Source organism: Octopus sinensis, linkage group LG18, assembly GCF_006345805.1.
Source record: "Octopus sinensis linkage group LG18, ASM634580v1, whole genome shotgun sequence".
Taxonomy (NCBI): Eukaryota; Metazoa; Mollusca; class Cephalopoda; order Octopoda; family Octopodidae; genus Octopus; species Octopus sinensis.
Window position 1 is genome coordinate 44,782,151 of NC_043014.1, and position 12,455 is coordinate 44,794,605.

The 12,455-nt window shown below is 37.6% G+C and overlaps 2 protein-coding genes across 2 annotated transcripts in view; one reads left to right on the forward strand and one right to left on the reverse strand.

Annotated features, from left to right (window-relative positions):
* The window catches only part of LOC115221346 (serine--tRNA ligase, cytoplasmic), a 28,097-nt gene extending 19,071 nt beyond the window's left edge, over nt 1-9,026 (forward strand). The window contains exons 7-11 of the mRNA XM_029791521.1: nt 340-561; nt 2,953-3,082; nt 4,411-4,568; nt 6,001-6,130; nt 8,809-9,026. Of these exons, the coding sequence (XP_029647381.1) occupies nt 340-561; nt 2,953-3,082; nt 4,411-4,568; nt 6,001-6,130; nt 8,809-8,909 (741 nt within the window). The 3' untranslated portion in view covers nt 8,910-9,026. The remainder of the gene's footprint in view (nt 1-339; nt 562-2,952; nt 3,083-4,410; nt 4,569-6,000; nt 6,131-8,808) is intronic.
* Nucleotides 9,027-9,043: 17 nt separating this feature from the next.
* The window catches only part of LOC115221347 (gamma-tubulin complex component 6-like), a 70,506-nt gene continuing 67,094 nt past the window's right edge, over nt 9,044-12,455 (reverse strand). Inside the window, 3 exon segments of the mRNA XM_029791522.2 lie at nt 9,044-9,096; nt 10,089-10,176; nt 11,463-11,662. Coding sequence (XP_029647382.1) covers nt 9,090-9,096; nt 10,089-10,176; nt 11,463-11,662 — 295 coding nt within the window. The 3' untranslated portion in view covers nt 9,044-9,089.

Consider the following 12,455-nt stretch of genomic DNA (forward strand, 5'->3'; position numbering starts at 1 on the left):
GTTTTAGAGCTATGTATAGACTCGTGTTAGTGTTTGAACTATGTGTGAACTTACACCAGTATCAAAGCTCTGTTTGGGGCCCAGATGAGGGTTAGAGCTATGTGTGGAATTGTTTTAGAATACAGAGCCAAACGTAAGCATTATCGTTCTACATTTAGAAAACTAATTAAATATTTTTGACAAAATCTAGTTTCCGAAGATGTGTTTATAATCTCTCTGTTTAACATTTTGATTTCACTGTCTTTCCATTTCTGAACTGACCAAAGCACTTCAATAATTCTTAGACATCTTTGAAGGAATTGTCTAAATTAATTTCATTTCTTCTTTCTGTTTACTCAGGTAATAGGTAAAGAGAGTGAAAAGAGTGATGATGCTACAATAGATGAGAAATACCTGATTGCTACTTCTGAACAACCAATTGCTGCCTTCCACCGAGATGAGTGGCTTGCTACAGAATCTTTGCCCCTCCGTTACGCTGGTTACTCAACGTGTTTCCGCCAAGAAGTTGGTTCTCATGGCCGTGACACTCGTGGAATCTTCCGAGTCCACCAGTTTGAAAAGGTAAACATTTTGATAATTATAGGGGGAGCACTGTCTAATTGGTTAGTGTTTGCTTACTGAACTGAGGCTGCAGCCCTAATACAGATCTGTAAAAGAACAGAAATATTACTCCAGCGAGTAATATTTAATCTATAAGGCGACGAGCTGGCAGAGATGTTAGCACGGGAGAAATGCTTAGCGGTATTTCGTCTGCCGTTACGTTCTTAGTTCAGATTCCGCTGAGGTCAACTTTGCCTTTCATTCTTTTGGGGTTGATAAATTGAGTACCAATGAAACACTGGGGTATAGTTGATTTGTATCCAGTACTTCACCAATTTATTTTATGGCTTTAGAAAGATGAGAGGCAAAGTTGATGCCAGCAGGTTTTGAACTCAAAACTTAAATATTACAAGGTATATCACCTGATGTTCTAATGATTTAACCACTCCACCACTGTCTATTATCTTGATTGACAGTTCATTAATAATCAAAACTAATATTTTAGCTAGCAAATTGGCAGAACAATTTTTAATAGCATTCTGTAAGCGACTTAATCCCTTTGTCTGTCCTTGTTTGTCCCCTCTATGTTTAGCTCCTTGTGGGCAATAAAGAAATAAGAAATATTACTCCGGTGTGTTTTCAAGAAAAAATCTGTACTCGTTTCATTTTACCTTAGCTAAAACTGAATATTGACTGTATTTGTTGAATCCCTCAATTTATCAATGTTGGTGATGAATCCGAGAAAACCTGCCCACCACAACAGAATTGAGATCCTAAAACTAAGGTGCCATGTAAAAAGCATTGATGTGGTTGCTGGTGCTACGTAAGATACACTGATGGTGACACGTAAAAAAGCATCCAGTGTCCTCTCTAAAGTGGTTGGTGTTAGGAAGGGCATCCAGCTATTGAAACCAAGCCAGAACAGACTATGGAACTTGGTGTGGGGCCCCCCTGGCCTTGCCAGTTCTTGTCAAGCTGTCTAACCCATTACCAGCATGGAAAACAGATGTTAAATGTTGATGACAAATACCTTATAGTAAACATGTACCTGTTAACTTAAACTGTCATCAAACCGTCTATTTATGTATTCTTTCATTTGTTCAATTATCTTTATCTAATTAATTATCTGTAACCATAGTGAAGTAGAGTAAAAAGTGTCTACAACAGGACTGTGAAACCTTTTTATTACTTGAAAATTGCATTTAATAAATTATAATATAACAAGGTATATTAAGTAAAAAAAAAATTTATATTTGGATAATCATCTTAATCATTTAACGTCTGCTTTCCACGTTAGCATGGGTTGGACGATTTGACTGAGGTCTGGCGAACCAGACTCCAATCTGATCTAGCAGAATTTCTAGAGCTGGATGCCCTTCCTAACGCCAATCACTCCAAGAGTGTAGTAGGTGCTTACGTGCAACAGCTATGCTCAAATGGTGCTTTTTATGTGCCACCTGCACAGGAGCCAGTTCAGTGACACTGGCAATGACCTCGCTCATAATTATAAATATTGAAGTCAGAAATAGCAATCTAAATTGACTTTTATGACTGATGAATATTTATTTAATGTATAATAGCCCTTTTTTTAAGTAAGTAATTAAAGTGTATTTAACCCTTTAGCATTCAGACCATCATATCAGACCAAAATATTTAACCTGTTTTATGTTGAAACTGGCCAGATCTGGCCTCTCATGGCAACCCTACAATGTCATTCTAAAACTAAAAAATCACATCATTGAAATCTCTAAACTACAAGATAAAGCTCGATTAGTTTTGTTGTTGAGGCAAGTGAAATCGAAATCAAATTCGATGACTGGCATCTGTGCTAGTGGAGTGCTAAGAGTACCATATGAGTGTGATTGTTGACAGAGCAACAAGCTGGCCTCCATGCTGATGGCACGTAAAAAGCAAACATTCGAGCGAGGTCGTTTCCAGTGTTACTGGACTGGCCCCTATGCAGGTGGCACATAAAAAGCACCATTTGGAGTGTGGCCGTTGCCAGTACCGCCTGACTGGCCCTCGTGCCGGTGACACGTAAAAGCACCCACTACACTCTCGGAGTGGTTGGCATTAGGAAGGGCATCCAGCTGTTGAAACTCTGCCAGATCAGACTGGAGTCTGGTGCAGCCATCTGGTTCGCCAGTCCTCAGTCAAATCATCCAACCCATGCTAGCATGGAAAGTGGTGGACGTTAAACAATGATGATGATGATGAAATATTACATTCGACAAAATAATCCAAATACTAAAGGGTTAAAGTAAAACCCAGACTTTTTTCTAGAAAACCACTCTTAAGGGCCACAACAGCTGCAGGATTCTCCATCTCTTGTTTATCTGTCTCCTCTAATGACAAAAAAAAAACAAGTCTTTTTAATACCTTACTATATTCTTTTTTTTTTTTTTATTTCAGGTGGAACAGTTTGTTCTGACTTCTCCTCATGACAACAAATCTTGGGAAATGTTTGATGAAATGATTGCCAATGCCGAAAACTTCACCAAGTCTCTTGGAATTCCTTATCGGATTGTCAATATAGTTTCTGGTAATTCAGTTTCCTTTCAAAATTTCTTCTCCAATTGTTAATTATATTTTGTGGATCACTCTGCATATGAAGTAATCCTTTGTATTATAGGCACAAGGCCTGAAATTTGGGGGAAGGGGACTGGTTAATTACATTTATTTCTTTATTGCCCACAGGGGACTAAACGTAGAGGGGACAAACAAGGACAGACAGAGAGATTAAGTTGATTATATCGACCCCAGTGTTCAACTGGTACTTATTTAATCGACCCCGAAAGGATGAAAGGCAAAGTTGACCTCGGTGGAATTTGAACTCAGAAAGTAATAGCAGACAAAATATCTATTTCTTTACTACCCACAAGGGGCTAAACACAGAAAGGACAGACAAACAGATTAAGTCGATTTTATTGACTCCAGTGCGTAACTGGTACTTAATTTATTGACCCCCGAAAGGACGAAGGGCAAAGTCGACCTCGGCGGAATTTGAACTCAGAACGTAACGGCAGACGAAATACTGCTAAGCATTTCGCCCGGTTTGCTAACGATTCTGCCAGCTCGTCACCCTATGAAAGGAAAAGTCAACCTCAGTGGGAGCATTTTGCCCGGTGTGCTAACGATTCTGCCATCTCTCCGCCGTTCTGCATATGAAGTAATTTATTGTTTCTGTGTAAGCATATGTAGTCTTGATGTGAAAAAATTGCTTTGGATTAAAACTGAAGTTAACGAGGACACGTAATCAAGAAACGAACTTTTAAAGTTCCAATTTTAGTTTATCCTCATGCTTAGTATACCAAAACAATCATCATAGAATGGTTTTGGTCATAGTAGATGCACATGAATGAAACTTCTCTCTCATTACAACTTATGGATCTTTTCACTTTGACCGGCAGATTTTTAAAATAATTTCTTTGTAACTAAACACTTTTAAACTTTGTATACTGGTAGTGTGTTACATAAAACATCTTTTTCTCTTGGCTTTTTTGAGTTGCAAGCTATTTGTTGTTTAATTTCTTGCATTTCGGCAATTTCAACCAATCAATGACGTCTATTGAGGTGAATACAATTTCTGCTGTATTTTGTCAACATTTTCTGGCGGTGTCATATAAACAACAAATAACTTACAAACTACAGAATTTTCTCAAGAAAGCCAAGAGAAAAAGATGTTTTAGAAACACATTCTACCAGTATACGAAGTTTAAAAGTGTTTAGTTACAAAGAAATTATTTTAAAAATCTGCCGGTCAAAGTGAAAAGATCCCAACTTATTACCGTGAAGTTATCTCTTTCCTTCAATTTTGAATTTTATTCTTTCATTATTTACTCATCTCTTTAAACCATTAACTTCTTTCAGGTGCCCTTAATAATGCTGCTGCTAAAAAACTTGACTTAGAAGCATGGTTTCCAGGATCTGGGGCATTCCGTGAATTGGTCTCCTGCTCAAACTGTACGGACTACCAGGCACGACGTCTCAAAGTGCGCTACGGTCAAACAAAGAAGATGAACCAGGAGGTAGGTTGAACACACACGTCTAAATCTGGACGACCTTTAGTCACTTGTCATGTCAGTGATTCCAGAACATAAAGGTTAGAATTGAAAAAAATAGTTAAGAAACAATTAAAAAAAATTTTTTTAAATTGGTAATTTATATTCAGTAAATATGATGTAATTGACTTTGAAGATCTGAAAACCCATTAATTGCTGTTTGCTATGCTTCTACTGTTAATGGAGTGAGTTGACAGAAATGATGTGAAGGTGCATGGCTCAGTGGTTAGTGTCGAGTTCAATTCCTGGACTGCGTGTTGTGTTCTTAAGCAAGACACTTTATTTCACATTGCTCCAGTTCACTCCGCTGTAGAAATGAGTTTGTGACATCACTGGTGCCAAGCTGTATCAGCCTTTGTCTTTCCCTTGGATAACATCCATGGCATGGAGAAGGGAGGCCGGTATGCATAGGTGACTGCTGGTCTTCCATAAACAACCTTGCCTGGACTTGTGCCTCGGAGAGTAACTTCCTAGGTGCAATCCCATAGTCATTCATGACCGAAGGGGGTCACCCTTTTTCTTGACAGAAATGATAGAATCAATGCTGTAAGATTAATTGCTTTACAATATTTAATCTTGTGTTTGGATGTTTATATCCTGCTGGGTTAGCTTAGTACTCCCCATGTCAATAAATACTAGTAACATATTGGTTTCAAATTTTGGCCCAAGGCTGGCAGTTTCAGGTGTGGGGTGTAAATTGATTACATTGACTCCAGTGTTCAACTGATAGTCATTTTATTGACCCCCCCCAAAAAAAATGAAAGTCAACTCCAGTGGCATTTGAACTCTGAATGTAAAATCAATAAAGACCTATTTCTTTACTACCCACAAGGGGCTAAACACAATTTGTTACCATATTTCTGTTGAAATATAACTGCCTTTGTTTCAAAATAACTTTGCTATTATTAAGCTGGTGTTTGGAGCAGAAGCTAACGTGAAATTTTAAAGGAAGGTTTTTAACTAAGCTTGTTCTGAAGGAAGAAGTTTGTATCATAAAACCTGGGGCAATCTTGGACAGGTTGGTATCAAAAGGGTTAATGGTGAAGGATTCCTGGTTTGGAGAGTCTGCATCTCTGAAGAGCTACATCGATTAGTATGAACAATGATAGGTGTTAAACTTAAACATTTTAATGTATTAATTCATATATTCATACATATCATCTTTTTTTAATCATTCTACAGGCAAGATAGTTATAAAATCTTTTCTTCAATTCAGATTCGTTTCACTATACATTTTCTAACAGAGTATTATTTAAAATTGTTCTTTTTAGAGAATGAAATATGTCTAGGAAGAATATTTTACTAAGAGAACTTAATGCTTTCGTTGAAAAATGTGCAAACCAGAATAGAAATACCATCATTTTCTTGACCAAACCTTGCATTATTTTCCATTTACCAGGTTGAATATGTACATATGCTTAATGCTACGATGTGTGCAACAACTCGTGCTATTTGTGCGATATTGGAGAACTTCCAAACAGAAGATGGTGTGCTTGTTCCTGAAGTATTACAACCGTTTCTGCCAAAAGGTCAGTAGTAACATTATTGTTGTTTTGTACAAAGCCAACCCTGATTAACTAACTTGCTTTTAGTATATCTTCCATTTTAAGAAGATGGGGTATACCTTTTACGTATTTTAATTTTTAATAGCCCTGAACAACAGCATCATCAGGGACAGATTTCCAATGGACCAATCACAGGTTCACTATATTTACAACTTGCAGAAATACCTGTCATTGACTGGGTTCAGAAAGAGTTTTCAAAAATTACACCCTGATTTATGAAAGTTACTGCTTCGATATTATTGACGGTTTTGTAGTTGAATATCCGCAAGCACATATTGCCAGGTTTCGGCCCAAAAAGTTATAATATTTTACTAATGGGTTTGCTGATAGTCAATCACTTCAGCTCTTTCTCTTTTCCTACACTGAGATTGTTTGGGTAGTCCAAATCTAATTTTTTTTTTGAGATATTGTAGTAGGGTGAAGTAATCTATAAGACTGATGTTAGCAAACTTACGGATTTCACCGATGTGAAAATTGGTAAAAGTTATGGTTGAAAAGCTATTTTTACCACTATCTGGGGGTTCCTCGGGAAAAATAAGTTGACAAAAGCACAGCCATGGTCGTGACCAATGTCCTCCTAAAATTGGAGCGACATGCATGCTAATTTGTGGATGTGCATAAAGTACATTCACATACATCCTGCCTTTTATAGATATATATAACGAGCATGACAAGATATAATCTGTGTGATATTAGCAGAACAAATATTTCAAAGGCTTTTCAAAAGTATTGGTTTTCTCACTAATGTTTACATTGACATGACATCTTCAACGCAGATTCTGTCCACCAAATTCCAATAAAAAGAAAATCATTGGTCAGTGTCAGATACCATGCACTGGGATTGAACCCAGAAGCATGTGGTGGTGAAGGAAACTTTTTAACAATGTGCCTAGCAGGTTGAGCAACCACAAGAGGCTCTCATTGTCTTGTGCTATAAAAATGTTACTTATTAGGCGCAGGAGTGGCTGTGTGGTAGGTAGTTTCCTTACCAACCACATGGTTCCGGGTTCAGTCCCACTGCGTGGCACCTTGGGCAAGTGTCTTCTACTTTAGCCTCAGGCCGACCAAAGCCTTGTGAATGGATTTGGTAAATGGAAAGAAGCCCATCGTATATATGTGTTTGTCCCCCCAACATCGCTTGACAACCAATGCTGGTGTTTTTACGTCCCCGTAACTTAGCGGTTCGGCAAAAGAGGCCAATAGAATAAGTACTAAGCTTGCAAAGAATAAGTCCTGGGGTTGATTTGTTCGAATAAAGGCAGTGCTCCAGCATGGCCACAGTTAAATGACTGAAACAAGTAAGAGAGTATGTGGTTCATTAAGTGTCTATAGTTATTAAGGTTGGTGATGGTAAGGGAATTTTAGTGAGGAGGAAGAATCAGAAAAAGTGTTCAAAGTAAAACTTGCAGAGTTGGTGTGATGAAAGACAAACAGGCCCACATAGATGGGGCATGTACTTAGCTAGTTTAGAAGAACTGGGGTCAAGATAGTATCAGTAGAAACAGTAAAGTGAGTAAATATTTCTTTATGTAAAAGTTCAGCAACTGAGACTTGCTGAAGTAATTTCCATTATTAAAGAAGAAATATGACTATTTTGGAAATACCTCACAAAGTGACAACCATGTCCTGCATAGTTATGGTCTGCCCTCTGGCAATGCATAGCATCCATTCAGCCGGGGATACAGTGAAGTTATGGGACTGCAGCATGGCCGATTGTGAAGAGGCGAAGAAAAAGCTCAACTGAGCCAACGTTGCTTCTTATGTTGATGCTGAGCAGAGGAATCCTAGGTCAGGATCACCAAGCTCTCTTAATAGAGTAACTGCAACAGTTGGTTGACAATAAAGTCATGGGAATACACAAAAACTGGAGAGAAAAAATAAAAGAAAGAAGCTTAGTGGCACCAAAACAGTTTCCCAGTCTATGTATGTGAGTATGAAAAACCATCTCCATTATTTCGGAGGCCATTTATTATCTATCACTGCAATACTACTTGTGAGATTTAGAATATTGAGCTTTCAGATTTATCATAGACAGACTATTACACAGGAAAATTGATCTGTAATTATAGGGGATGTTAAAACATAAGGAGAGATGCTAAAAAAAAACTGAATATGGGAAAGTGAACATTATTTACATTTGACAAATATTTGTCTTCATCTTGTTAACACATTTCAGCTGATACACCCTCCAGCCTGAACCTGAGTTCTCATTCCTAGGTATTTTTTGATATTATTAATATTATTCAGGTCACTGCCTGGAATCGAACTCGGAATCTTGGGGTTAGTAGCCCACGCTCTTAACCACTACGCCATACGCCCATGGGTGTAGTAGTTAAGAACGTGGGCTACTAACCCCAAGATTCCGAGTTCGATTCCAGGTAGTGACCTGAATAATAATATTGAAAAATACCTTAGGAATGAGAACCCAGGTTCTAGCACTAGAGAAAGAGAGAGGGGTATATTTATACTAAGTCCATAACATGAGTTTCAATTCCTATTCATTTAGTTTGCTTTTTTCCCCACAAATGGTCTTTGAAAATACATTAATTGTTGTCCCTAATAAAAAAGAAAAAAAACATGTTATTGTCTGTCAAAAGTGTTAATGTCTTTTTTGTTTTTACCTGTTTTTTTTCTTCTTCTAGCTTACAAAGAGAAAATTCCTTTTGTGAAACCTGCTCCCATTGAAGAAATAGAGAAGAAAAATCTGTCAAAGAACATGAAAAAAATGAACATAAAAAGCTGATTTATTCCCATTCACCCCTGCTTTGCCGCTTCATTTTTATCTGTTGTAGCCAATCTTTTAAAAAAGGACCACTCCGTGTATAATTTGTTGAATTCAATAAACAAACACAAACATTGACATTTCTTAAATTTATTGTAAAAAAATTAAAATAAGCTTTATACAATATTGTTTTGCTACTGTTTAATGGCTGCAAAAGATAGAAAAAAATAATTGCATCATTATGAAATTTCAAATATGACTTTAAAAAGTTATTCTTGTATATTGTTTGACAATAAATTTTGTTGAAACAAATGCTGTAGTAAGTGGGAGCATTATTAGACACTTAATACATGTAAATGCACACAATGATCAGGTTGTTGTTTACTCTCTGGTTAGCCTTGTTTGAGCATATCTACTGGAGAAAATAAGGGTTCAAGGATGATGACTAAAGAAAAACACCTACTTTGGCCCTGTTGTGCTACGAGCATAAAGCTTTTAATAAATCTCTGAAAGAGGTATAAACAGTAGCTGCAAGACAATGGGAGGTATTTTTGCAGCTCAAATGTAACTAACCACTAAGGATGGATGCTACTGTAGCCCCAGGAGAACAATCTTCTCCAGTTGGCTATTGGCACACTTTCTGTACCCTACCAGTATTTGCAAAGGGAAGCCATCCGTCCCATCGTCAACCTAACGTGATACGCGCGGACCTGGGTTTCTGGGTACTTACCCGTCGTCAGTGCACAACAATCACCGGTCTTCGATGCGAAGGGGTCCCAATGCAAATACATATATCCTTTTTCCAGTGACGAAAAGTCACTGATCTCGAAAAAGTGTAAACAAGCAATAATAAATCTCTGAACGAGGTATAAACAGTCAAGTATATTTACTATCTAAATGTGGCTCACCACTAAGGGTGGATGCTACTGTAGCTTGTAGCCCGAGGAGAACATCTCCAGCTGGCTATTGACACACTTTCTGTGCCCTATCACTTTTTCAGACTGGTTTAATCCCAGTGGGATAAAAAGCAAAGTTAACTTCAGCAGAATTTGAACTCAGAGCATAGCAGGAACATACCTCAAGGAATTTTGCTCAAGGAATTAACAATTCTGTGAATCCACCCTCAGAGGATGAGTTACAAGTAAAAATAAAAAAAAAGATTAATAAACAGTCAGTAAAGGATAATAGAAGGATATTTACCTCTGTGAAAACCAATTGTTGTAGTTGAGCAAGAGAACAAGGTCCTGCAGGTGAGGTTCACAGTTTTGTTGTGCCAAGGCAGAAATTACTGTAAATATAATAATAAAGTTTAATTTCCATGCTTTCAGATATCCTTTACATAATTACAAAAGTCTTAACTCTTTACCATTTAAACCAGCTCCATCTGGCTCAAATATGGCTAGAACTCTATAATTATAGAATCCGATCATTGAAATTACAAAGCTGTGTGTGTGTGTGTGTATATGTCAATATATAAATGGAACAAAAACGCAATAGAGGGCATTCAGACAGATAGATGATACAAAGGCAAACAAGAGGAAGGACAGGCAAAAAAAGACTGGTCATTCTTGGTTTTCTTTCTTCAGTCAAGTACCAGAAGTCATAACCATTTCGGACAGTTACACTTGAGATGGTTTGATCTGGTTGTCCCCCAAAAAAGTCTAAGCTAAGAGCATTAGACCCCTTTGTAAGAAAGCTAGCGAATGTGTACGGCAACAAAGACAAAAAAAAAAAACAGAACATGATACAGAATTATGAATACAAACAACAAGAAATAACAACAGGCGTCTTTCGACTGAGAATGATTCAAATTGAGCTGGTGTATAGACATATATCTAATGAAACAGACCTTTGGCCAAAAGCGTTACGACCATGATCATCTTGCTAATTTTTCAGATAGTGCTCCAGTGTCTTTCTGCCCCCTTTTAAGAGGTTGTAATTTGAAGTAGATCTGGTTGCTATTTCTAACAGTTCCAATGACCATGTATAAGTTCTTTAGCAGATTTAATTTATAGGTAGATTGTTGAAAGGTAAGTATCATGATCATTCAGTCTATTCTACAAACATATCTAGGACTATATTATTAAATGTGTTACTCTTTTACTTGTTTCAGTCATTTGACTGCGACCATGCTGGAGCACCGCCTTTAATTGAGCAACTTGACCCCGGGACTTATTCTTTTGTAAGCCAGTACTTATTCTATCGGTCTCTTTTGCCGAACTGCTAAGTAACGGGGACATAAACACACCAGCATCAGTTGTCAAGCAATGCTAGGGGGACAAACACAAACACACACACGCATATATATATATACGAGGGTTCTTAATTTTTGTTGATCTGAGGGAGATTTGGCAGCTATTTCTAGCAGGTTGATCTGATTTTAAAGTAAGTATACTGGTCTGCTAAAAATGAAGTGTTTTGGCCATGAACACAGCACATTAATGGTCACTGGATCCATACTACCAGTATTCTAATTTGGTCAGCTGAAAATCTAAAAGAATGATGAACGAACAAGAAAAAAGCTTAGAAAATAATATCATGGAAAAATAAAATTTAAAAAAATAAATTGCTTACCATCATAAAAGTGTTTGGAATATCTACAGAAGTCTTCATAAAGTTTCAACAATCGAGGAAAGTTTGGATGTTTGATGGGTCCTCCGTTTCTGTCACGGTGCCAAGTATGGCTCCTGAGAGTCTGGTAGAAAGCCAGAATGAGACTAAACATGTTTTTGATTGCAGCCATCATATGGTTGGACGGGGACATGAATAAGCTTCTGAAAAAGAGAACCAGCAGAAGGGCAGTTTAGCAAGTCATGATACAAGACACATGATGTTAGAAATTTCAGACTTGTTAAATCCAGGCATGGCTGATAAAATATTTAGCCGGTGGCACGTAAAAAGCACCATCCGTTCTTGTTCGTTGCCAGCCTCGCCTGGCCCCCATGCTGATGGCACATAAAAAGCACCATCCGTTCGTGGCCGTTTGCCAGCTCTGTCTGGCACCTGTGCGGGTGGCATGTAAAAAGCACTCACTACACTCACGGAGTGGTTGGCGTTAGGAAGGGCATCCAGCCGTAGAAACACTGCCAGATCTGACTAGGCCTGATGAAGCCTTCCAGCTTCCCAGACCCCAGTTGAACCGTCCAACCCATGCTAGCATGGAAAACGGACGCTAAACGATGATGATGATGATGATGATGAGACAATTTAATTACCGTTAAGGTTATGCCAAAATTATGAAGTATTATTCTTATTGTCATTATTAAAATTAAAGGCTTTTCTAACTCTCTAACTTCTGAGTTCATATACTGTCAATGTCACCTTTGCCTTTGATTCCTTCAAGGTCAATAAAATAAGTTCCAGTTGAACAATGGGATTGATGTAAGCGACTAACTCCTTCCCCTAAAATTGTAGGCCTTGTGCCAAAATTTGAAACTATTATTAAAATTAAAGGCAGTTGTTAAATTATCAGTAAAGTACTGGAGATGATTTAATTGTTACCTCAACTCAAAATTTTAATCAATTAAATCCCGCCTCCCCTAAAACAAAAATAAGCATTATACTCAA